This window comes from Sminthopsis crassicaudata, chromosome 2 (assembly GCF_048593235.1).
Source record: "Sminthopsis crassicaudata isolate SCR6 chromosome 2, ASM4859323v1, whole genome shotgun sequence".
Lineage (NCBI taxonomy): Eukaryota > Metazoa > Chordata > Mammalia > Dasyuromorphia > Dasyuridae > Sminthopsis > Sminthopsis crassicaudata.
The window spans coordinates 527,926,337-527,953,781 of NC_133618.1; the positions used below are offsets into that span (position 1 = coordinate 527,926,337).

General features: G+C 32.5%; 1 protein-coding gene across 3 annotated transcripts in view; it reads right to left on the minus strand.

Moving 5' to 3' along the window:
• Positions 1-1,026: 1,026 nt before the first annotated feature.
• RFX7 (regulatory factor X7) overlaps positions 1,027-27,445 on the minus strand; it is a 182,691-nt gene continuing 156,272 nt past the window's right edge. The window contains exons 4-9 of one of the 3 annotated variants that reach the window (XM_074294596.1): positions 26,993-27,115; positions 18,441-18,561; positions 17,097-17,177; positions 16,400-16,607; positions 11,872-12,167; positions 1,027-7,286 (exon numbers count right to left, since the gene is read on the minus strand). In XM_074294596.1, coding sequence (XP_074150697.1) covers positions 4,008-7,286; positions 11,872-12,167; positions 16,400-16,607; positions 17,097-17,177; positions 18,441-18,561; positions 26,993-27,115 — 4,108 coding nt within the window. In that variant the 3' untranslated portion in view covers positions 1,027-4,007. The remainder of the gene's footprint in view (positions 7,287-11,871; positions 12,168-16,399; positions 16,608-17,096; positions 17,178-18,440; positions 18,562-26,992; positions 27,116-27,445) is intronic. The other 2 variants (XM_074294597.1, XM_074294598.1) reach the window with 2 other exon arrangements.

A 27,445-nucleotide genomic window follows, 5' to 3' on the forward strand; every position in this document is an offset into this window, starting at 1 on the left:
TGTTCATTTCATTCTATAAGCTTCATACTATTTTTTGAGAGGTAGCATTTGAAGACTTAATTTATTTAAATTCTCTAAGAATTCATCTCTTATTATATTATTCATATCTAAGCATATCAGTAACTTCCATTGCTGGATTCCTAATCTGTAAAATGAAGAGGGCTGACTCTTCTAGTTTCAGCATTTCTTGTTCCTTGGTTCTCTTAGCAATACTTACTATTCCTTTTTAGTTTTAAGATCACTTTCCTTCACAGAGAAATTTAAAGTGAGGGCCAATGAGAATCAATAAAGAAAAATAAATCATACTGACTTTTGTCATCTGATGGTAAAAAATTGGAAATTGAGGGGGAGCATGGACGATTCAGAAAAACTGGAGAGACTTACATGAATTGATGCAAGTGAAGTGAGGAGAAACAGATTATTGTATACAAAAGTACTACACAATGGAGAACAGCAAATGACATTCTCAGCATAACGATCCAAGACAATCCCAAAGTACTTATGAATATGGACTTTCTTTTTTTTTGGTTGCAATATTCTTACATAAAAAGAGTAACAGGGAAATGTTTTGCATAAAAACAGTAAAAAGGTGGACATCAGATATCTGGTTACCTGTTATTTTAAAATCTGTTGCTGCGTCTGTGGGGAAAATCAGATTTTACCTAAAAGTGCTTTTCCCCAGGATTCTAATTTACACAAAACACAAAGTCTACCTGTTGAAGTTGCTTAGATATCAAATATCCATATAGAATTTTACAAAGTGAATTAGTTAGATTTCCCTATTGGCAACTAATTTGAGGTAAGGCATATGTCAGTGCTCAATACAATTTGAGGAGTACAAATTTTTCAGCAAAGGCAAAAAGAATAGGTGAATTAGGGTATAATAGATAATTTTTAAAAAAAGATCATAGATTTAGAATTAGAAGTGAATTCAATGGTCATCTAGTCTGGCCTCCTTGTGTTAAAGAGGAAATTGAATCAAAGAAGGTGTTGAAAAGGTTAAATGCTAGAATTGAATTTAAAAAAAGGATTTACATGTGTGTGCATACACACACACACACACACACACACACACACACACTAATGGACAACCTGTAAATAACTTTCAAAATCCAATTATCTTAATATAAAATGTTTTTATTGTTTTTGAAAACATTTAAAAAACAATTCTTGAGCACTTTCAATAAAAAAAGAGAACTGAAATGCTACTGCAATAGTCAACTACTGTCGTTTCAGCAGGTACAACAGACAACAAAACACTGGGGGAATCTGACTTTTTGCACTAAATGAAAATGTGGAATAGGGATTATTTTTTTCCTTATGGTGCAGTAAAGCACAGTATAGTACAAGACTATTATATGAACCTCAGATGCACTGCACAAAAACACTTTCCTTCTTTTCAGTTCAAAAGTCAGTGCTTATTGCAATTATATGCAAAATTATTTACTTCATGAAGTAGTATCATGATAAGATGATGCAAAATGTTTTAAACACGAGAACAATGAAAATAATCTGAGAAAAGAACATATTCAACAATAACTAAGAAGAATTAGCCAACATAAAAGAGGAAATAACTTGTGAATAACTATGCTTACCTGGTTAACACTGAACCAGTTTCAATATAGCAAAAAAAAAAAAAAAAAAAAAAAAAAAAAAGTGGTTACAGGAATATACCTAGTACTGTACAAGATAAGTCAATAACACTCATGCACGCTTTGTGATCATGTATTAACATGGTGAAGCAAACTAAACTTAATTTTTTCCTGCTGTAATATTCTCATGTAAGAGAATAAGAAATAGAAATATCTCATTGAGATCAATGCACATTGCTACATAAGACAATTTTATCTGTCACTTGGATGACATTTGTCTTTTCATAATGAAACACATTTAAAAAGTTATCTGTGGACTGTATTGGTTGCATTTATCCTAAGAGATGTGCCTACCACAGGTTCAACAGAAATTTAGTGCAATATATGAACCCCAGAAAAGTTTGCTGGACTAATCAACCAAATTTAAAGTGTTTGCTGCAATACTATACATGGGGGTAAAAATTCACTAGTCTTAATATTTTATCAAAAAATGTTTTCATTATTTTTTTTTGTTAGTAGGAAGCTAATAATGTAAACAAGGGATCAGAATGGCCTCGAATTCTCCTTCTCCGAGTTTCTTACATAGAAAGGCTGCCATCATTTATTAGAGAAATCACATAGTTTTCCTTTGGGTATCGCATACTTTGGTGTGCAGTAGTGCTGTGTCTTAATGTACAGTAAAGAAATAACTAACTTTAAGAACAGGTATCTAACCAATTTTTAAATCATAACAGCAAACACACACAAATTCCAATAAATAGTATAATAAACAAGCTCTGAACCAACCCTAGCACCATTTATTGAAATGTATTGATCCCCCTACTTTGCAGTTTTACTGAACAATGAACCCTTATTAAATTAAACCCTTCATCACATTTCTTAAATATTCATTGATTGATTGTAATATTCTGACTGGCTTGCTAATTAAGTTAAAGGAAAACTTAGTTTTTTAAAACATAGCATTTGTATTTAAAATGGTTTTAATGTCACTTTAAAAACTTAATAGTAATGTCTTAATCAATTTTGCAGTAAACTTGAAAAGTTCACTTAAAAAAACCTGAACTCTCAAATGGATAGCAGATTGCATATATTGATGTGAAATTTATATATTCATTAAACAAAATAGGCATGCAGAAAAAAAGCAACTTTAAAATAAATCCTGAGTGTTTCTCTTGCAGTTTTGGTTATTATAATAAATAAGCAAGCAAGTAATAAGTTTCTTCTTTTGTTAAGTATTATATATATATGTACATATATATATTATATTAACACTTTTACAATAGAATTAATTAAGGATTTGTGAAGTCAGGCCTTAGTAATTTTAAGTTTAGTTTTTTGTATTTCTCTTGCTTGCTTGTATGTTTTTCAGAAGATTCTCATGATCAAACTGCATTTTTGTATTCAGGAGGATCAAAAAGTATTGGTTGACTAAATTGAGAGAAAGGGGAAAAATCCTTCCTGATTACTAGATTACTGATTATTAGAACATAGGGTTTAAAAATAAATCTCAAATAATAACATTGTAATATTTTCCATGTAGCCATTCTATTTAAAAACAAGGATTTTTATTTCTATTTCCCTATCCTAAATTATCAATAAAACATGAAACGTGTAACATGCTTAAAAGTTTCAGTGCCCAGAATTATTTGTTTCATGTTTTTAAAAAAATCAACATTTTAAAAATGATACTTAAAAGACTAAACATGAGGTCACAAATATAAATGGCTAACAAACACTAGGTTTATTTCTCAAAAAATTTAGTGCAGCTTACTTTCTTTAAACTAGTATTAAATTTTTCATCATTTTCTCCTATTTAAGCCCTTCATTTTAGTTGTAAATGCTACTGAAGCTAGAGAAAGCCCTGCAGAGACTTCATACTATACCATAGCTCTGTGCTTCAAAACTACACACTTGTAATTTATTACCTGAATGCTATCTTTAGTTCCCCAGCTTTCTCTATAGTTCATCATAGCTGTGATTTCTTCTCTAAAAGTGCCAAAAGGAAAACAAACAAACAAACAAAAAAACCTTATGCCAAAAGCCAATGGGATTCTGTGCATATCAACTAATGGAATAAAACTCATTTTTTAAAATAGTCATCTGGATCACTGTTGTGAAAGCTGGTTAACTGCTGACTAACAAAAAAAAAAAAAAAAAAAGCGATTAAATGGGCAACATCATAAAATTTAAATCCTAATACTGGTTTGTGGACAGACCCATTGTCTTCAGAAACTTATTTAGAATAGAAGCAATTCTCATCTATTCCCTAGTGAAGAATGAACCACTTAATGCAGCAAACCCTATTAAAATGTCACAATTAATAGCAAGTGTTTCTGCTGCGGGAGGCACTTCCATTAAGACAAATACAATACATCTGTCATTAGATACAGTGTGCTACATATTATAAAACACAATTTAACCCAACATTTCAACAGTAGGATGGTCCTTGCTTTCCATCCACTCAAAACCTGATGAAGTCATAGCATTCATGGATTCATTGCAGATTTGCTGAAATAATGGATCATTCTTTAATTCCTCCAGTGTAGCATCATCATCTTGTCCCTGCTGGCGACCTGGATCAAACAGTAGATTTGTGTCTAAAGTGTTCAAATCATTGATGCTGCCTGAGAGTTCAGAAGACAATCTGATATCACTAGAGAAATCAGATGTAACACTACTAAGATCTGATGCTACCTGACCCACCAGCTGCTGGTTGGCTTGCAGGTTATCCCCACCCAACAAGTCTTTAACAGTGCTACTGAAATCTAACTGCTGCTCTCCAATTTCTGATTGTGCTTGGTTATCTCCAGGAGAAAAATTAATCTGATCCGTGCTGTTGTTTTTTGTGAGGTAAGTTGGTGTCTGGAATTCATAAACCGAAGTGCTAGAATTGATCATACTCTGTGAATTGGCACTAGGAAAAGCTGTAGAAGTTTCCAATATCTGAGTGAGATTCATTCTTGCTGTGTAATTGGAGGGCAGGTTGTTTATTCCCAAACCTCTTACTGCATCGTCATTGTCAGAATCAAGTTTATTCAACAAAACATTGGTTATTTTTTTACTGTTTGCTTGTTTCTGAAGAGTGGGGAAGGCTGTCTGCATCATAACAGTCAATGGGACTGACTGACTTCTCTGAGCTATGTTGTTGGCACTGGTATCTGTCTGTGCATTTGTGAAAACATTATGGACTTCTGGAGTTATTGGGCTTCCAAAAGGTGTCAAATTCGATCGTGGTATATTAGAAACTGGATAGAGGGTACTTCCGCTAAGGTTACGTTGGCGATGAACTGCAGGGCTCACACTCCGGCATCTCAGGCTGTTGTTGAGGGAAGAATTATTCCCCTTATTATCAAGAGGAGCAGGGACTGCAAATCCTTCTTGTTTGTTCGCATTATTTACAGTGGCACCCTGATGCTGCACAGGTGAGACTGGAGTCAACCGACCAAAATGAGTCTCATGGTGCCTAGATTGAGACTGATAGGACTGGCCAGGCACAGCAAAAGCATGAGGCTTCCTGAAGCGGTCCTCCACTAGTTCTTGGTAGCTCGGGAGAATGCCGTGGCTTGCAACTGACGAATTACTGACTCCACTATACCCATTGTTCATCCACTCCAGTTTAGTTTTGTCAGGGTGAGTAGCCATAGGTCTCTGCATCGGTTTCACAGGACTACTTGAGACAATGCTTGCGTCATGGTAGGCCATGCTGGAGCTTATTGGTGTAAATGCAAAAGGGTTTCTGCATTCAACAGGACTAGGAGGGACACTGCTACTACAGTTCGAGTGTGGAGTACCAATGGGTGTGTGCCTACTACTTCCTAAAGCACTGTCTACTGGTGTAGTCTGGGCTAATCGAGAACAGGGGCTCTCTCTTGATAAACTCTGAGAACCAGCAATCATCTCAGAAGTTGGAGTGGGGGTGGGGGTGGGAGTGGGGGTGGGGGTTGGAGTTGGCGTAGGTGTATGAATTGGAGTGCCATTGCTATGGATTGAATGGTAAAAGTGAGCATTGTTGGGGTGAGATGACATTGGAGTTCCTGCAGCTACTGCTTGACTCTGAAGTGTCATTCCTAAACAGCCACCATAAGAATGTGAATTGTTCATTGACATTTGTTGTTCCATGAGTACTAGCTCTTCCACAATACTGTCCTGAGTAAGTTCATCATCAAATGGAAAATAATTTTCATTTGTCTGAGAAACAGTAGGCTCAAATTCCTTCAGGTCAGACTGCAGAGGTAACTGATTTGAAGACTGTGCTTGTATTTGATTGAGAGAAGATTCTTGCATCTGGCTGTGTAGCTGCTGGCTATATGATTCCTGTGGCATTCCTTCTAAATGCAATGGTTCCCAAACAGACTTCTCTAAGTCATTAATGTCAGAGTGACCAGTAATATTCATAACACTGATATGCTGTGATTCACAGCTGGCAGATGAAAATTCAGAATCCTGAGTGATCTGCTGCTGCCAGGCATTGGAATTAAAGCTGCTATCTGCTTTTGAGTCATTTTCTAAAAGAAACACATTTTCTTCTAATTTAACTTTTATATCTGGAGATGATGATGTTAATGGCTGTTCTAAAGCTGAATCACTGGCATTTACAACATTAGAATTTAGGGACTGATTTGCCACAACATGTGGATTTACATTTACTGTTACCTTGATAGGAACCTGAGCACCTACTGCTGAGCTCTCTGTTTTTGCTGCAGAGAGAACTTTCTGATCTTTTTTAGCACTACCACCTCCCTTCTGAGCTTCCATGTTACCTGCAGAGAGCTGTTCCACCAGGGGTTTCTTTACAGGAGGCATCTGAGACTCTTGCAATGTAGAAGAGAGTCTCTTCCTTGGACTTTTTGTGCATAACTTTGTGTCTTTATTAGCAGGGTCACCATTAGATGGTGAATTGGTGCTGGTGAAGGGTAAGTTTTGAGTGGCAACTGAGAGATTGAGAGTGCTGTGATTATTGCCCGAAGAAACTGGTGGCATTTCATTGTAGCGACTTTTAAATTTGGTCCTCTGGTCACAGGTCTTAGTTGCTTTTGTTTCCATTACACCTTCATTTGAGAGTTTTAGCCCTGAACCCTCTGAATTACTTCTCTGTCCCAATGTTCCACGATGGGTCACTTTAGCAGCTTTAGACACATCAGAGTTCTCTTGGCACTGGATAGAATTTTCATCTAATAATATCTCTGGTTCCATTTTTATTTCCACAGAGGAAGTTCCCACAGTACTAGTCTTGGATCCAGGAGACTGAAGTGAAACCACAGAACCATTTTTGATATGGGGAACAGCTCTTGATTCTTCTATTATTCCAGTCCCACTGTTCACAGAGGGAGAATGTTTAAGAGAAGCACTGCTGTTGCTGGGCGTGAGTGATATTGCTGTCATTTTCACCACATTTAGAGAACTCATATGTGGAGCTGGTACAACAGTTTTGATGGGACTGCTTGTAAAGAGGACAGTAGTTGGGGAGCGGATGGTGAGGGCACTGGTGTTAGCTGGCTTGGGCAAAATCTGAGGGTACCGGTGCCGAGAAGAGCGATCACCACCAGGACTGGCTGGGACGTTTTGAGGGGTCTTTGGTGCCTGTTTCACAGACTGCATGTGTTGGGTGACCACCTGTACATTGAGGGGAAGGACCTTGCCATCTGAAGAACCTATTGGACTTGGAGAAGTCACCAACTGCCTGGTTCTTGGTACCTATTGGAAAGTGGAAAACAAAATCAGATTTAAAGCGTTAAGGATAGAAAAAGTAATTCACAAATATAGAGCATTATTAAGGGATTTACTGGGTTTGGAAAGTTCCATATAATTAATGCAACACTGTTCTTGCCAATTAAGAACATTCAGGTAAGTAGTAAAATTTCATAAACTACACAAATTAAATTTTGGTTATGATTCTCAGTTATTGCCTTGATATTCCTGCCACATTGCAGTATGAAGATGAAATGTTGGTAGGGCAAATTAAGCAGGAAATGCTTCAAAAATATTAGATTCTATGAAAATGGATTCTATAGAAAAAAAAAAAAAGCCTCCTTACCAGACTGGCCATATTAACACAAACTCTTTTGGCCAAAACAACATAAAACCATTTACTAAGACATGGAGGAATTGTATTTTGCTTTAGGCATATGCTAAAATCACAGATCTTTTTTAAATACTGAAGGAAATAGAACAGGTAAAATGCCATATACTTAAAACAGTGTAATGCATCACATGATGTTTCTGTTTAACTGATACTGGATATTAATAATTAATTCTTTAGGTGGTTTGTATATTAAGCATTATCTGTTTTACATTTAGCTTATTTCTGACTTTCACAAGTTGACCACAAGTTCACAAGATGACCATGTTTTGGCAAATATTCTACACCAATTTTGTGTAGAGTACTGTTAGCCACTTGGTTGGGGATAAGAAAACAGAAAAGCTTTATAAAAGAAGAATCCAGTGGAGTTCTATATACATGTAAGAAGATTTTTTTTAAAAATTTTTGCTGAATAATTTAAAGAAGATTACAAGAAGGGAAGACATTATCTTTTAGATTCTCAATCAAAATGTGGATGTAAGATATACTGAAGTTCATTTCCAACAGGTTTTTGCTGTTATGAGGTCAGGAGAAGAGGGAATGTCATATGAAATTACAAGTTAGATGGGTCTGCCTTTCAGGTAAATCTTTCTGGAATTTATTTATCTTAATATCAAGTACTCACATAACACTTTAGTATTCAAAGTGCTTTTGGAAAAATATTTCAAAATAGGAAATACTCCTTTCAGAAAAAAAAAAAAGAAAATTAGACTTCAGAAAGCTTAAGTGACTTGTCCAAATTACATGTAACTAGAACTTATTCATTGTATGTCACTTTGAGTCTAAGTATGTTTAACAAATAGTTTAGTTCTAATACAAAATAAAAGAAATTATATCCATGTTAGGATGGAATGTCTTCCAGAAACTTCTTATTTAAGATATATGACTTCAGCTCCTACTTCTTACCTGTATGATCTTAAGCAAGAAATTTACCTTCTCTGGGCTCATTTCTTCATCTATAAATTAAGAGGTATTGAACTAGATGATCTCTAAGATTCCTTCCTATAATTTCAATTTCTATAATTTTATAATCATCTATATATGAATATAACTTATGTTGTTTCTGTTCTTTATATAGATATGTTAGTACTGTTTTTACCTTCCTATTATAAATATGAAGATAAGATTTTCATTTTTATTTTTCGTAAGATTACAAAATATTCTTGACATTAAGAACAGGACAGGCAGGTCTAAGTGCATGTTGTCATATGTTAGAGGGATTATATTAGTTTTGCTTTACTCTGAGGTTAGAAATGAGGAAAAAAAAAAGGTGGAAAATATTAAGAAGGAGACTAAGAGTTTATATAAAGGGAAACTTCTTAACAGGTATTGAAAAGTGGAATGGTGATGAGTTTAATTTGAATTTTTTAAGCAGAGCCTGGATAGGTTTTCCTTGGGGAGGATATCTAAGAGATTCTTGGTCAGATACAGTTTGAACTTGAGAGATCTTTCAACAATGAGATTCTACTGCAAAATATAAAAGTATTAATTAAGACTTCAAAATGGTTGCTTACTTTAAATGAGTTCATATGAAGTTATCCAAATAGGTTTCTGAAGTGAATATGTATAGCTGAAAAGTTAATAATTTTCCAAAACTTGCTATGTCTGCTTTCTGGGTAATCACCCCAGTTAAGTGTGGAAAAGTTCATTACCAATGGGCTGGGCTACTTAGTAATGAATTACTTGACTATTGTCATACATGAAACAATTGGAAAAAAACCTCCAAAAACCATGATTGTAGGTCCAATGAGTTTCTCTTTCTACAGTATAGGTAAAAAAAAAGTGGAGAGAAGAGCAGAAAGCACTAAAATTAGTATTTAAGGCTATAAACATTAATTTAGCTGTTGGTATTCTTAATGTAAGATTTTTTCTAATGATCAAAAAAAAAAAAAAAAAAAAAAAAGGAGCATTGTAGAGTAGTAAGAGATCTTAGCAATCTTGATTTCCCCTATGAACAAAACCAGAAGACAAAAGGAAGTTAAAGTTAAGTTATATGCTTCTTGGAGAGGTAAACAAGTTGGGAAAAAAAGTTTTTCATATGTGTTCAAAGGGAATATCATTTGATAGCATATTTGCCTCTTCTTATTTGACGGATGAATAACTTCAAGACAACCACTGAAAGTGATTATAGTTTATATAACATGAGCAAAGAAGAGAATTCAACAAAGTTCTCAGTTAAGATTCTCCAAATTAAATCAATAAATATTTTGTTGTTCAGTGACCTTACCACAAAAGTGGAAGAAAATCAAGACTTAAAATATGTTGGAGGACATAGTTCAAGCCTAATGAAATAGTAATGAAAGATGCCAAAGGCTTGTAGATTAAGACTACTTATATATCACATGCCTGTCATAAGTATTTTCATTAAGAAATAATTGGAAAATAATAAATACGGTGAGCACCAAAAACATCTCTGAATCAGAAACTTATATTTTAATACAGTAAATATTTCATTATTCATAAGTTATTCCATAATTATATGTGCACATATGAAATACTCAGATGTTTCTAAAGGAAGTTGAAATGACATTTAAGAAAACATGGATAAGAAAAGCATGTGGACAAGACCAGGTATACTGAAAGGAAACTAGTGCTAAAAGGCAGTGAGAAATCAATTCTCAAGGGATCTAAATGAGAAGAGACCAAAGACCAAAAGACATGGAAAAAAAAATCTTGAACTTTCTTAGCACTGTCCCCCAAAAAAAGAAAACTAAAAAAAATCAGAAATTGCTACAGCACCCACTTACTTTCCATCTGTACTAAAAACACACAGACATACACTCTCTCTCTTACACCTAGTCAAGATATTTTTCATTGTTATGGAGAAATTTCTACATATAATACAATTTGAAGAAGGATTCTTTAGAGATGATGAGCTCCACTAAATGGTCCTGTCTACATACAACAAATGTTTGTATTGATGGCACCAAACCATAGAATATTCAAAGCCTCCTAGATAATACCTATAATCACTTGAGAGAGGTTGTCCCAACTATCCACACAGGAAAAAGCAAGTGTATAAAGAACGTCTATTGTCTAGACTATAATTTTCAGTCTTCTCTATCAATGATTATATATTAACAGATATTATAAATGGACAATTAATCAGGTCTAGAATTGAATGTATGTACATTCAAATATATTGATATATTTCCTTTGTATAAGATGACATTACATCTCGCTCTCAGAAGGACAAGAACTTTGATGAATGGTAATTGGTTAATCACAGAAATATAATAACAGCTGACATTTCTATAACAATTTTTCATATACAAGGCACTTTAAATAATTATTCTATCTGAACCTCACAACATGTCTGTGAGATAGGTACTACCTTAAGTGACCTGACTAAGGTCACACAGCTTTATAATAAATATCAGTAGCAGATTTGGAACTTTAATATTCTAACCATTACATTATACAATTTTATTATTTTGAGAGCTATATTGTCTCACCTATTCTTCTTCTACCAATATACATTTCCCCCTAACAAATAAGCATAGTCAAAATGTATAAAAAATGCACACATGTTGTTGTAAGGTCTTACATTTTTGGCTTTGAAAGGGTTTTTTTCCCCCCTATGTAAAAAACTGTGGCCTTCAGGAATATCAAATTTTTTACCTTGGCCAATCCCTAGCCAAAAATAACTATTGTTAAATAAGCTACTAAATGAAAGGACTATTTAATAGGATATCCCACTGGAAAATTTAACATTTATTCTCTTACAAATTATATTTTTACAAAAAAAAAATACAGATTTTGTACTGAATAATGTGGTAATAAGAAATAGCCTGGCAGACTAGACAGAGAATGTATCACAGAGTCAGGAAGGTCTGTTTTAAAGTCTAAACTTTTATGCTTACTGGCAATGTGATGATGGGCAAGCCACTTAGCCTCTAAATGCTAAGACTTTGTAAGACTTAATGTAGAGAGAGTGATGAAAAAAGTTTGTCATAGGGAGGAAACGGAGGAAGAATCCAGAGATTAACTATATTATATGTCATTATAATGTATTAACAGTTGACAAAATAATTACAATATTGAATAATTAAAATGAAAAAAACTATTCAAGACAATATTACTGACATACTATACCATGTCAATTATAGGAAATATGATTATGTGTTATTTATTTAGATTTTGTAATTTCCTGAGATATCTTACTAAAAAAAGACTTGAAAAGTGGCTTAATAATATTACCGGAATAGGACTGGGAACAGCTGCCACCACAATACCAATAGGCTGTGGAGAAAGGATTGGAGGATTTCCATTAGAAATACTTGTTACTCCATTGGTTGTAGTTCCTTCTAGTTTCTTTCCTGGAGACTCTCCTGGTAAAGGAGATTGTAGCTTCTGTTCCTGTTGTTTCTTTTGGATTTTTCTTTGCAACTGCTGTTTAGCATCAATAGGAGATGGCAGAGTCTTTACTTGAGGCTGAAAGGAATTACTTTCAGCAGTTGGTATAAAAGCAGAGGGCTGGGTCATTCCTTTAATTCCTGAAAATTAAAAAAAAATAGAAATTAAGTGAAAACTCTTTTATTCTGAAAACAGTTGCAGCTGATAAATCTATAAATTGTATCTTAATACAAGGTAAATAAAGCAATTCAACAAATAAACTGCCTAATGTATTCAGAGAATTATTAATACAACCAAAGTATCACATGTAGAAATTATTCCAACTTAAAAGTACATATAGGAGCTATATCAAAGTTTAGTATCTATTAAAATAATGAGATATTAGTCTCTTAAGTAAAATTTTCTCTAAAGCAAATGGTAGCTTTTCATGGAAGACCAATTATATTCTCTATCAAATATATTTTACAAGCTCATCAGCATCTGAGAGAGGTCAATGATCTTTAATAATCATTGTAACAGCTCATCTTTCTATTGGCTTTTAGATTTTGCAAAGTGCTTTCTTCAAAGTAAGCAAGTACAGGAAGTGATAAAAATGTTTTACAGTAGAAAATTCAATGCATCCCTCCAATAAACATATGTAACATAAGAAAAATAAAATTCTTGATAACAATCCTCTTCTTAAAGCAATTTTATGTTAAACATGACTGCACATGTGTAACTAATATCATATTGCTTGCTTGTCTTGGGAAGAGAGGATAGTGGGTCAGAAAGAGGGAAAAAATTGGAACTAAAAAGTCTTATACAAATAAATACTGAAAACTATCTTTACATACATGTAATTGGAAAAAATAAAATACTATTTACCAAAAATACAGCAATTTTATGAAATATGCCTTTTGGTCTATGGTACATATGTCACATATCCCTTAAAATTATTGCTAGGCTTGCTGTTGCTAACTGTTGCCGAGCAGACTCTGTATATGAATGGAGAATAGACTGAATGAAACAAGAAGCAAAGCAGAATCTCTACACGAAAGATCACAGATCATCATATACTAAAGCACATTTAAAAAGTGTTAGTAGATGAGCAAAGGTCTTTTTCATTCAGCAATAATAAGAATAGTATTGAAAAGAAGAGGTTAGAATGAAGACAGAAAAAGTTCATTATAAACTACATTAATTAAAAAATTTTGAAAATATAGTCTTAAATGTTAATTTAAAATTTGGAATATGACTATAGTACTTGCAAAAAAACTTGAACTCATTTGGTTGCAAGAAAAACTAAAAGTCAGAGGTAATGGAGGAGTAGGTGTTAATAAATTATTTGAATTCATACCCGTTTGAATAAGAGTACCATTCTGAGAAACATATATACCTTAGACATTTATCTGTATATATTTGAACACAAAAAGGAAATTCCTTGATTAAAATGTCACATGTAAAAGATACTTTGACATGTAGGGCTGAGAATGAAATATGGTTTAGAAATAGGAAGTATGGCCACAAAATTTCAATAAATTTCACCTAGCGAAATTATTCATTTATTCAAACAATATTTGCAACTTCTACTCTGTGGCTTGAGAACCACCTGAAAACCAGTTTGATACCATTTTAATCACTTCTGATTTTGAACCAAAACATTTTATTACCTTATTTACCAGAAATGTGGCTGCTTTTTAGTTACAGGTTCCTAATTTAAGTATGTCTAAATTATTTAAGTTCCTTACATATAAGGAATTTCAGAGATATCCTTTCTCTACAAACTGTTCCTCATACTACTAATTTTATCAGGCCCCAATTCTAAGCATAACCCACCATCCCCTCCCCAAAGACAACTATGTTAAAGGAAAAAATAAAAGGCCCCCTTTGTGCTACAACTCTTGCTTTGCAAACTGCACATCCCTTTTATCTCCATTTCTTGCTGCCTTTGTATCAACTCTTTATTTCCCCTCCCTCCAGAGATTCTATTTAACTCTTCATTCCTTTAAAATTTGAAACTTTTGACCCTATTCTCATTAATACCCACTTATTTGTTACTCCTGTCTTGAGCCACAGGAAATACTATTAGAGGTTTGGAACTCAGGAAAGTCCTATTCACAATAACTGGCAAGTTGAAGAGGGATTAAAAAAAAAAAAAGTAGAAATGCATTTCTGTTTTCCCAGGATATAGTGCTGAATGCATTTTCTCATAAAATGGTGATTAGGGTTTATATTATAACTACTGATGCCATATTTAGATAAAAAATATTAAATAGACTTTTGTGGGAGGGTATGACAATTTAACTTCCATGTACAATACTGTTTCCATGAGGAAAATTGTAGTCTAAGTTTTAAATGACCAATATAGACTCACAAATGGTAAGAATTAAAATAAATTTTATGGATCCTCTTGTTCATTTAGAGATGAGGAAACTGGCCTAGAGTTTAAGTCAGTTGCCCCAATCAAATAAAAGGCAGTGGAAAATTTGCTCAAATCAAATACACACTCCAATAACAAAGACAATAGATATAAATTATAATTTTCCTGTTTTATGTTTCATTGAGCCCATGATTTCATCAGTAGAGGGATTCCTGGTTTGGAAGGTCTTCTAACAATATAGAGCAGCCTCTTTTCTGCTATTCAATCTAAGAAATACCAGAGGAGATGGGGAAGTGAAAGGATGTGCTCTGAGTCATGTGACCAACAGATGTCAGAGTGAGACCTGAACACAGATTTTCCTGACTCTGAAACTAGCTGGCTCTCTAATCACTCAATCACTGTCTTTTAATTATATTTGCTAGGGGGAAAAACACTCTATAATTATTAATGTAATCACATCTTCTGTGTGTATAATGTGGATATGTATGTATATGTACATGTTAGTTTATCTTATCTATCTCTCACATATATACAGTTATTAGCCAATTCTTAAAATCAAACTGCTTTCAGTAACTACAATGAAGAGCCTTCAAAATTGAGTCCTTTAAATCATTTATTTTGCATGTGTGTAAGATGTAATTCAGATTCAGGCTATTTGGTTCAAATCCAGACAAAGGATTCAAATTACAAACACAGAGTATCTTGCCAAAATATGGGTCCTAAAATAATCTTAAAATAAAAGCAATAAAAACAAAACAGAGACACTTAACATTTTTGATAGCTGTATTTTAACAGAGAAAGTGATTCCGAATTCTTAAGAAACCAGATAAGCCACCAGAAATGTATGAGTTGTTTCATAAGACTAGTCATATCAGTATAAGGTATGATATCACAATAATATGCTATAGAATTATGATGGACTTAGCTTTTACACAAATAAATTTTTCATGTAAACTGTATTTCTCAATTTTTTATTTCCAACAATAAATTGACTAATAATTGACCTACCTCTCCATAAGTAGGGCAAGATATAAACTATAAAGTAATGACTTAAATACATAAGAATTTAGATATATATAAATGGATGCTGTCCATTCAAAATAATGACATTGGCAGGCTAAATAACCATTCTAGTGATGACACCATTGTTCATGACATAACTGCCTTTATGTTCATCACATATTCTTCTGATTATCTTCAAAAGTAGTGAATCTTCATCTGCTAAGGGTGCAAATTTTTAAACTAGCTAAAACTCAGAGACAAGTCTAATATATAGGGTGAATGCTCAAATTGACTAATACACTTTCTGGATTAAAACAAGGTGCTGTCACAAAATAATTAGGCTATTTTTATCATATGGCTTGCAAAATAACTACGAAGGCAATTCTAAAAGAATTCCAAAAATATTTTGTATTTTTAGATATTTTTGTATTTTATTTTGCATTTTAGAGTATAGCCTCACAGATTCACTTAAAAGTGAAAATTAATGATTGCACCAGTTCTTGTACTAATAGGTTTAAAAATCTGTCTCATCATAGTTATCACATCATATATGCATTCTACTAAAAATAATAATCGCCTCAAGGAAAGTCAAAGATAATCATAATTAAAAACAATACTTTCTTAGGGAAAAATTTATTTGGAAAAAAAAATCCAAACTCCAACATTCTTTGAATCCTGAAACAGCAACACTAACAGGAATTAATAAAATTCTATCAAGTTTATCTTAAAAATTTTCCTAAAGCAGCACAGCAGCACACATACACAAGAGATAATTTTACATACTAAAAGCTACATTTTATCCGATTATCCATTTTTAAGGCTCACCAACTTCTTGAATACATTGGTTATTCATGATAAGAGAGATCTCAACAAATTATCTTAACATTAAGGAGATGAGCCAGCTCCTTCTGGCTAAAATCTTCTTTATATGAAGTCTAAACATAACAGCTATTTTTGAATAGTTGAGACCCTGGGTTAGTTTTAACTTTCTAATAGTAGTTAATTTAGTACCTGCTGGTGCTGCTGCCATTACAGTTAGAGCTGCCATCGATTTGGTGCCTATGTAGTGACTTTTTACAAGGAAGCGAGCTAATTCCAAGACTGAATCAAATGGCTGGCTTAATACTTTCTGGGCCCACTCACACACAAGGCGGCAGGCAGCAGAGATAACTTCCTCATCAACAGTTTGGAGTTGCCCGGAAGGTTCGGCTCCTTCCAACTAATCAAAGGAAAAAGGAAAAGTTAACTTTTAGAAAGCTCAAAGAAAAATTCTATTCAAGTACATTTAGAGAACATGCATCCTCAATATACAAGCAATAAATCAAAACCTAGGATTGTCATATAAAAAGAATGAAATTAGCTTAATACTATAACTATGAAAATCCTAAATACATGCTCACAGGCATCAGAAATATTATGACTGAGGCTACAAGCTATAAAAAGGGGTTTGTAAAAACATTTATATGGTGTACTAATATTGCCTAAAAACCATCAAAATGATTATATTTTGTTTTATTGTTAATTACAAATAAGTTGTTTTAATCTGTTTTGTCCCTGGTTTTTATGGAATGTTATTTTAGTTTCTTAAAGGCACAATTTTTGATGTTTGTCTTATTTAAATATAACTATGCTACATGAGTTTCAATGCTGATGTTAAATTGTCCATTTCTAGTAAAAAGTTAAAAAGAAAACAAAATGGATGTCTTACCCCATCTCCACTTTTATGAAAGTCAAGGTTGGGCAGTGTTGGCATATGAACAAAAGCTTTTTTCCTTAGTCCACTGTAGCAATATGTAATAAATAGTTAAGTGCTAAAATACTCTTCAATAAAAATGGATTACTTTCAATATTTTCCAGGTAATCATGTAGAAATCAAAACATTATCAGTACAAAGTAACGTCTACCTTACTAAGATCCTTAACATCAAACTTTCAATATAATGTTAATTTCTTAAATTGAAATGGACATGGCAAAAATTTTAGTCATCTGAAATGAAACTAAACAACTGTCACAAGCTATAAATTTGTGGATAAACTGCCCCAGTAAAAAGTGCTAATTTAGAGAAACAGAGAAATAACCAAATGGAAATCTGGCACAAAGAAAGGAAAACTCTCACTGAGGCAGTTGGCCAAAATCTCCCTTAAAGAGTGTTACAAGGCCTCTAACCTTTTCTCCCCTGATGCTTCTGCTACTAGAACACATAAAAAATTTAAGATAATAAAGATTCATCTGGGCACACTTGATTATGATGTTCAAGAGCCCAGGAGGTAAAATCCTTAATAGATACAGAAAACAATAAATGGTTAAGAAAATACTCAATTGGTTTTTAAAAACAGCACATAAGCAATCTCACCTTTCCTTCCTTTCCCTTTGTTCCATGACATTTTTTTTGCTATTATATTAAAGACAGCTATATATTTTTCAAGTGATGTTAAGACCTCTTTTTTTTACACTGTCCTTCATAAACCTTATCATATACTTTTAATGTTTCTCCAAGTTTTACTTATATTTGTTTTCCCTATATTTCCATATTTTGCTCCCAATTACAAAGTGAGGTTTTACTTTCTATTGATACTTTTTTTTTTTAAAAACTACCAGGCTGAACACTTTTTGATGCCAATCTTTAAGTTAGTACATTTTGCTACAAGTCACATTTTATGTTTATGTTTTAGTAGCAAGATGCTTTGTTTCTAAAACTATGAAAGAACAAAAGAGGATGGGAGTATAAAGACTAGCATTTCTCTTTAGTTTGTTAATATGCTAGATTATTTATATGTCTAACAATGATATCAGACCACTAAGTAATATAAATACTGTGTTAAGAAGTCAGGTAAAAAGTATCTTACTATCTTGATACATAGATGGACAAGTCTTTTTAAAAAACTGTTCTTCTTGAAATTTGATTATAGCTAGAAAACAAAATTTACTAACTTTTTAACTTGTTTGCATTTGTTGATTTAATTTTGTTTCTAAATTTAGTTAGTGGCTTAATTATAATAGATATTCTGTAAGCAAGTGTTGGAAGATATTATATTAACTGTTCTAATAAAGGATATTTTGATTTGCCTCTTGTGCCCAGGCGGCGTGCCTTCATGTTTGGAAAGACGTTTTTCATGATCTTTCCAAAATCAGCAGCACTTAATGGATGGTAACCAAGATTGTCGCAATAGCTTCTGCAAAAGAGGGAGGGATGGTTTAGATAACACCATAACTTAGTACTATATAGCATGGAGTTGCCTTGAATACCATTCTTATCCTTTTTTCTTTCTTTAAAGGGCTAAAGTGATTAGCAAAAGCCAATTATCTCTAATTTTAACTGACTTAGATTTTATTTATTATTACTATCTACAATAGGATAGGCAGCTGATCATCTCTACAGAGTTAAAATATGGTTTTCAAACAGTATTCATGGAACCTACAGAATTTAGTGAAAAGCAGTATTGTTACAGTTTTCCTTTCTTACTCCAATAAATCCTCTTCTCTAATAAATATGTAGAAAATATGACTTTATGATTTAAACACCGTTCTTTACCATGCTGACCAAAGCAATTATATCAAATCTCTACAAATTCACTTGTCAGTGTTATTACTAATCTTTATGGTTTAAACAACCCAAAAGAAAATATGAGCAAACTAATCAAAAAGAAAAAGGGAATTTAGTACATAAGAACCATGCCAAAAAAATTCAGAACCAAATGTAAATAAAACTAAACTAGATTTTAAAGAAACAAATACAAGATAAAAGTTACCCAAGCTAAGGAAAACAAAACAAAAACAACAAAATGAGGCTTCCAAGAAATCAAGGCAAAAGAAACAAGTATTAGACAATTATCCCAAATGAGAAGTTTAATATAGTTGTCTCTCTTCTTTTTATTCTCTGGATTTTGGTAAGACTCTCTGTGGTAACATGTCAAATATAATTTTCTTCAGGCAAAGAATTTCTAGTATATTTATATATACTTTTGGTATAGTTATATAGGAAGCAAAAGGAAGAAAGTTAGCGTGAGTGAGGTGAATGCAAATTTTGTTAGTAAGGTAGAATTTATGAAGCCTAGTGATTTTGAACAACTATAGCTCGACATGGTGGCAAATGCCTATAATCCTACCTACTAGAAAGTTTAATAGATTTCTTGAGCTTACAAGTTAGAAAATGCAGCAGGCTAAATTGATCAGATGTCTACACTAAGTTTGGCATTAATGTGATGAATTTCTAGAAGTAAGGAGGTCACTAGACTATCTGAGGGGAAAGCTAGTACAGGGCAGAAACAGGTCAAAGTTCTCATGCTGATTAAAGATAGATGATGCCCAGGAATAGCCCTTGCACTTTCAGGCTAGATGAAATATGGAGATCCAGTCTCAAAAAAAAAAAAAAATTCATTATAAAGAGCAGAATTCTGTCATTTTTTTTTAACTTTGACTCCTTACTACTAGAAAACTAAGTTAAAATCCAACATTATTTTGTTAAAGAAATGATTTTAAATTCTGAAGGAAAGCATCTTCTAGAAAGTAGGTGTTATATGTCATTTTGCAGGTATGTAAATATAAATTAAATAATGAAGATAAATCAAACAGTAGGGGCATAGTGCATTGAGTATCAGGCTTATTCAAGAAAACTTATCTTCTTGAGTTCAAATTGTGTCTCACTCACTCTTTGTGTGATCTTGAGCAAGTCATTTAACCCTGTTTGCCTCCGTTTCCTCATCTGTAAGATGAACTAGAGAAGGAAATGGCAAACTACCGCAATATCTCTGCCAAGAAAATCTCAAATGAGATCACAAAGAGTCAGAAATGACCAAAGAGAACTGGAAAAACAAGGTCAAATAGTACGCAATGTCAAGATGAAAACATCAATTATTACTCAAAATCCTATACTAATAAGTAAAACATACATCATTTTATATATATCCAGTATAAACAAACTGGGTAAAGAGATAACCACAGGGGCTTGATTTTTTAAAAATCAAAAAGATTTTCACTTCCTCTGCTAATCTCATGATTTTTACAGAATCTTAAAGGCTGAAAGTAGTCTTTAAGATGTTCTAAGTTCCCATCCAATAAAACAGTCTTTTCTATAAAGCCCACTAAATCTCTCTGGGCCTCAAGATCTTAAGTTTGGCATTAACATGATGAGTTCCCAGGAGTAAGAAGGTCATTAGACTGTCCAAGGTGAGAACTGGTACAGGGCAAAAGAGAACAAGTAAAAAGGTCCCATGCTGATCAAATAGAGATGATAAGTTTAAATTCTAACTGCGCCCCTAGTTACATGTGTGGCCACAAATTAGTCTGCTAACACCCCCTGGACTTCAGTATTGCTCATTTGTAAAATGAAGAGTTTGGAACACAAAATCTATAAGGTTCCTTTCAGCTTTAACAGTCTATGATCTCTGAGGTCTCTTTCAGCTTTAAAATTTCAAATATATGGTAGCTTTGGCTTGAATTATTTGCAAGGTCAATTTAAGAAGCATTCTTCTCTATTATTGAACCAAAATCTGTTCCACAGAAACTTTTTCCACTGGGTCCTCACTTCATATTTTGAAAAATTTAAGTCTAATTCAGCTAACTCAAAATGTCACTTATTATCATTTTCAAAGCAGTACTATAAAAGCACAGGGTCATTTCAGGATATCTAGAGATCTTTTATTTTCCTGTTTTACAACTTAGATTGCATGTTGATTGGACAAGAAATGGTGTCATAACACCTAACTCAGTGTTAACATATTTATGCAGTATATGTAGAGTGAGAAACAATATGTTCACAATATAACATACTGTTAATTCTTAAAATTAGATTGTTTGCTTTTTCAAAGATTACATTTCATGACCTAATTTTTAGACTAAGCCTAACAATTTCTTAACCTGGCTCATTTCACCCTATTAAAAATAATTTAATAAGTAATGTCCATTTCTACATATTTGAAGAGCCCAGTAACCAAAGTTACATTTTACAGATTATTTAAGGCAAAAAAAGAAGTGACAGAAAGTAAGAAGGACAATGTGATTGTGGGCTCCAGTGAGAATAAAGAATATGGTTAACAACTATAGAATAGAGCATCACATAATTGATAAGGAGACTATGAGTAGAGAGAGGAAGCACTAAGTCTGCTATCTCAGGATTGCTATGGTCTTAAGTGATCATTAAGACCACAGTATTGCCATGATAATCTGAAATAAGTAATCAAATTCATTATAGTGAAGAAGGAACTGTGGAAGGAGTGGACTATGAGTCCAATAAGTTGGATAGACCAACATAAGTTTGTAAAGATATAGGTGGAAAGAAAAACTTGAAGACAGGAATATATATATATATATATATATATATATATATATATATATATATACACATATATATAACAGGTATGTCCTGAATGATACGGAGAAGTAGTAAAATGGGAAATGAAGGAAACATATTCACTGTATCTGCTGGTATTTCACAGGAATGACCATGATATGTGAATGATACCTGGTTCTCTCAGATATCTTACAAGATTGGTAAAAATAAAATAAAAAATAAAAAAATAAAAAATAAAAAATAAAAAATAAAAAAATAAAAATAAAAAAAAAATAAAAATTAGACCACTGAAATGAGGAATTTACGCTGAGGAAGTAGATGCACAATAATTACTCATGATTTAACCATAAACAGACATTTGAAAGGAAGATGTGGGATGCGTGGACATATTTACATATTACATCTTATGGCACAATGAAAAAAAATATTGGACAAGGAATCAAGAAATCTGGGCTGTAGTCCTAACTGGAAGAGAACTTAGTTATTCAAACTGCTAGATCTGTTTCCTCATCTATAAAAAGGAAAAGGATGGACCATATTATCTCTAAGGACCCTTCAGCTCTCAAATTCCATTAAGTTACTCTTTTCCTCTAAGACAACCAAAGATGGATACAGAAAAATATGTGTAGAGAAAGAAGGTTAAAAAAAAAAAAACTCTCCTTCCTAACTCAGATCACATCTGCTATAGAATACTAGGTTATATTCATTTCTGAAGAATCACCAAAGTTGAAATCTTTACATAAAATAGAGGGAAAAAAGTAGATTCATTTCTAGTTTGGCAGGGAACAGGGGGGGGGGGGGAGAAAAAAAAGTTACTATAAGAAACTTTTCTTCCTCTAGGCGGCAGGAAGAAACTAGGAGACATATATCATAAGAGAATGTGACTAAAATGTTCCACCAGAGAATCACATCCTAGTCCACCTGGTAAAATATCATTGAATCTTTAGCTTCTGAGCAAAAAGGGATAAAAGGAAACACGTCATACATCAACATCTGCAGCATGATACTGTGCAAAGAATAGTATTTGGAGCAAAGGACCTGAACTTAAATCTGTACCCTACTTTTCACTGTCTTTGTGAGGAAGACTTTTAATTTCTAAGAGCCTTAGTTTCCTCATCTGTAAAGTGAAGGGTTGGATTTCTTCATACACTAAATCTATGATCTTATGATCTCTCTCATTCTACTTTTTGAGAATGTACAGTAGTGTTTAGGTAACAATAGAAAGAAAATATTTTTATCGTATAAATATAATATATATATAATATTTATAATATATATAATAATATTTATAATATAAATATCAATTTTCATATTAAAAGAAATAATTCTTAGGTCTATATATATTGCAATTACACCTAAAAGTCACAGTAAATACTTATACCTATCATTTGTGAACAAAAATTGATTTTTGATTGTATATTTCTAATTAAAGAAACTAAGTAATTTTTTAAATTATAGAAACTAAATTATTTCTTAAAATTGAAGTAAAAAAAATCTTGCAGATGCTCATACATTTTAAACATTCTATTTCTAGATATAGCAGTTTTGGGAAATAAATATTTGACACCATTCTGATATTTATATAAGTCTAAGCAACATTTACCTATTAATCACTCACTATATATTTGATATATTAATATTCCTAAGTAAAGAAGAGTACATTATTGGGATTAATTATATCATTAAACTTCTCAGGATTTATTTTACCTTGATAAATATACAGCTACTTGACTTGTGTGGTAAGTGAGGATAAGGTTGTTAATGAAAGTTACATGCACACATGAAAAAAATTCAAAGATTTCTTATTTCTTTGAGCAATTAAGAAATGATCAACAAATAAAATGATTATATTAAAAGGAATATATGAGTGTCATGTAGTAAAATATAGTTAAATTCCTAATAAGTAAATATAAGTTTTCAACTAAGCATTTGTAATTTTCTAGACTTCAGTAAAACTGATTTTTGAGTAACTAAATCAAGAAAAATGTTTTTAACAAGAAATTCATTTTTACAAATCATTTTTACATTTCTTATGTGATAACAAGAAAAAAAATTATTGATGCTCTTTTTTTATTGAGTATTTAGACACATCAGATATTTTGCATTGATTTATTCTACCAGCTTTCCCTATTTATTCATATTTGAAGATGACAAATAATCTTTAGTAAACATTAGAAATATAATCACAGATACTTAAAAATCACTACATTACAAATAAAAAGCATGTATTTAATGTCTACTAATGCGAGATACTAATGAAGTATAGGACATACAGGCAAAAAAAATAATAATAAAATAGGAAAATAGTGTCTATCCTTACAGAGTTTACTTTACACATGGAAACAAGTAACCAAACCAAGTAAATACAAGATTGGTTTGAGGAAGATTAAGTTGACAATAAGTATACGGCAAGAGGATAGAGGATAGCTGGAGGATATAGCAATTTTTTGCAATTAATTTATAAACTTAAAAAATATAGTTAAAACCAAATATCTTAATTATATACTGCATCTAGTAAAACAAATGTTTTAAGATTAAACTGATTAAGGATAATAAAATAGTCAAAGACAATATTAAAGGGTTAGCCAAAATAAAAAGTTAATGACAGAAGTTGTTCTATTATTTTTCAAAGGGAAATCAGTAGATTAACTTGACAGCTCTTATCGATCTGCAATGATGAACTGCCTACTAATGTCAGGTACCATATTAGATGCTAGAACTAGAGATACAAAGAATGAAACAATCCCCACTCTCAAAGAGTTTCTACAGTCTAACAACATGAACAGCTTCTATAAGGATATATTATAAAGGATACTAACAAAAAATTGCTTCTACTCAGTGAATTGCAGAAATGCTGATTTTGGGCTTCTGAATTTCTAATCTTATTTTAATAGGAGAAAGCCTGCTTTTTATTGAAATCTTTATTAATCTTATATAAACTTTAACTTAAAAAATAACTTTAGAAACCATCTTATATAAAAACCTAAACCTCCATAAGGAATAAACCTTATTGTCAAGAAGTTTTTTGCACATTTAATGTTCTTGCTGCATTTAAACCTCCTGATATTTTCTAAGAGTAATCCGAAAACCTTGTCGCCATACTATCCCACTTACAGACATGAAAATTTTTTTTTCCTTATCAGGTAGTTCCGTTGGTTTATTTTCTTTTTTTTTCCCCCTGAGGCTGAGGTTAAGTGACTTGCCCAGGGTCACACAGCTAGGAAGTGTTAAGTGTCTGAGACCAGATTTTAACTCGGATCCTCCTGAATTCAAGGCTGGTGCTCTATCCACTGCACCACCTAGCTGCCCCTGGTTTATTTTCTAACCCTTTAATTTATGTGTTGCTAGCTACCCAACTTAATCTCCCAAAACTTTCACATTTATTAAGCTAGATAGGTTTAAATATACAAAAAAGCTACAATTTCACTGATGGGGAATTCCCTCCATTTATAAAAACTGAAAATATGCCTTGCTACACTACTTTTCTGAGTTATGGCGATAGTAGAAATGCTTCATTTGGCAGCAAACCTTGGTGCTGGGCATCTCCAAAATGGTATGCTGATCCCAAATGAGATATTGGTTGTCAAAACCTTTCTGTACGGGGTGGGACCAAACAAAACTTGTATTCCATTGGCATAGCTTATTAAAAACCTTAGGGTTATCTCTACAATACAGTACTTGACTAGAGATTTAGCAGCCACATTCCCCTATCAGCAATTAAATAGCACATTTCTTACAATAAGAGTTACACCTTGCTTAATAAATGTCCTACTTTAGTCCACTAGGATTCACACATTTTAATATCTCATAGATCACTTAGCTTATATTTAGACAGTTTGATTTTCTACACTAAATGCACTATTACTTCATTAGTGCATATTGGACTTTGTTTTCAACCATTTCTCTGATTCATCTCTATTTTATGAGGATGTAAGCTATGCCATAAGCTATGCCATTCAAGTTTTATGTCAAACATTTTTAACAAAGATCCATTTTCATTTAAATCTCTAATAAAATGCAAAAATTAATGCTTTTCATGATATTTTTTAAAAATCAAGGTACTTTTGCAGAAACCCCTAAAATCCCTTGAAAGGTAATTTAGGACAAAGTATTTGGGATTAAATAAGGAGACCAGGTTCTAATTCTGGCTCTGATACTACCAGTGTGACAAAGTTCAGGTTCTCTGTAAGCCTCAGTTTCCTTTTCTGCAATATAAATTGGATAAATTAATCTTGAAAGGCCTTCCCATCACAAAATGCTATGATTCTGTTACAAACTACACCTATGTGTTAAATAAGTTTTCTTGGTCCCTTGTTCCTTTAAATGACATTGGAATAACTAGGTTATATATCTGACAAGGTATATATATATATATATATATATATATGTATGTATATGTATGTATGTATGTATGTATATGCAAGATAACAGACACAGCAGTGACTTGAATTAACTGAATCAATTTGCATTGCAACAGGCATTTAATTAAAATTTGCTAATTATTTATGGAACTATATAACTATTTTCCCTAAACCACAGCAATCCCACAGGCATTGGTTTTCTCTTTTCTTAGTTTCCACCAGCCACCTCATTTATTACTATCATGTTTCTTTGACTTGTTTCTTTTTAAAAATGTTTTTTTCTATTTATTTTTCCTGTGATCATATCTGCTACCTTCCTGTTTAGTAATACTTCCACTTTTTTGAATAAGACTTATGAAGATTTGTGTGTTCCTAAATAAGTTTGTGAACTTAAAAATCCCAAGAGTCATTACCTTTAGTGCTTATTACAGGTTGGTGCACAATGAAGAAATTCAATATAAAGTGTTATAAAAGGTCCAATATATGATTATGGGGAACAGCACAAAAGGATGTGATATAGGAAAGCAGAGTATTTCTCTGAAACATTACCTCCAGAACATTAGGGATGCACCTCCACACACATCAAAAACAAACATCCCCAAAAAAACTCAAACCCAACTGGTTTTGCTTCAGAATCTATTACAAATCTGTCATTTATTACTTTATTCAAACCTTTTTTGAAGTTTTTTTTTTCCAGTAACTAGATTCCTCAAGTTTACTACCTGCTGGGTACTTCCAATTTTTTGTCCCAAATTTCTCTCTTTAAAGCTTCAAAGGGTGCCCTCAAATTCTGGGAATTGCTGAATAAGTCCATGTTCATCCATACCATTCATGATTTTAAAGACTTCAGCTTGGTATTCACTGATAATGAAGCAGATAACAGTATGTGAGAACTGTATAATACTCAAATCCCTTTATGTACCAGTAGACCTGATACCTGTACATTGTACTTACTTATATTCATCATAGACTTCCTGCTTAGGTAGTGAAGTCTCAGGATGTTCTTCCAATGTATTTCGAATCCAGGAAAAGGCATGCATTTGCTGGGCACGACTTGATGACATGGAACTCTGATCACTGGTCACAAACAAATATACATTTTAGGTGAAATAGTGCCTTACTTTGTTATAAATCTAAACTTCCTATTATAGAACAGTATGAAAATAAGAAGTAAACACATCAAACTTATAACTGGTTAATTCGTGAAAACATGTAACAAGGAAAAATTCTTCAATTAAAGTAACAGTACTTCACCTCTCTTTGCTCCTTCTAGTAGTCACAGACAAATCTACAAAAATTTGGGGGTTTTTTCAATTAAAAATTCATATCAATGCTCCCCTAAATTGGTCAAGAAATTTAGAACAGACAGTATATACATATGATTTAGTAAAAATAACCAACTGGAAG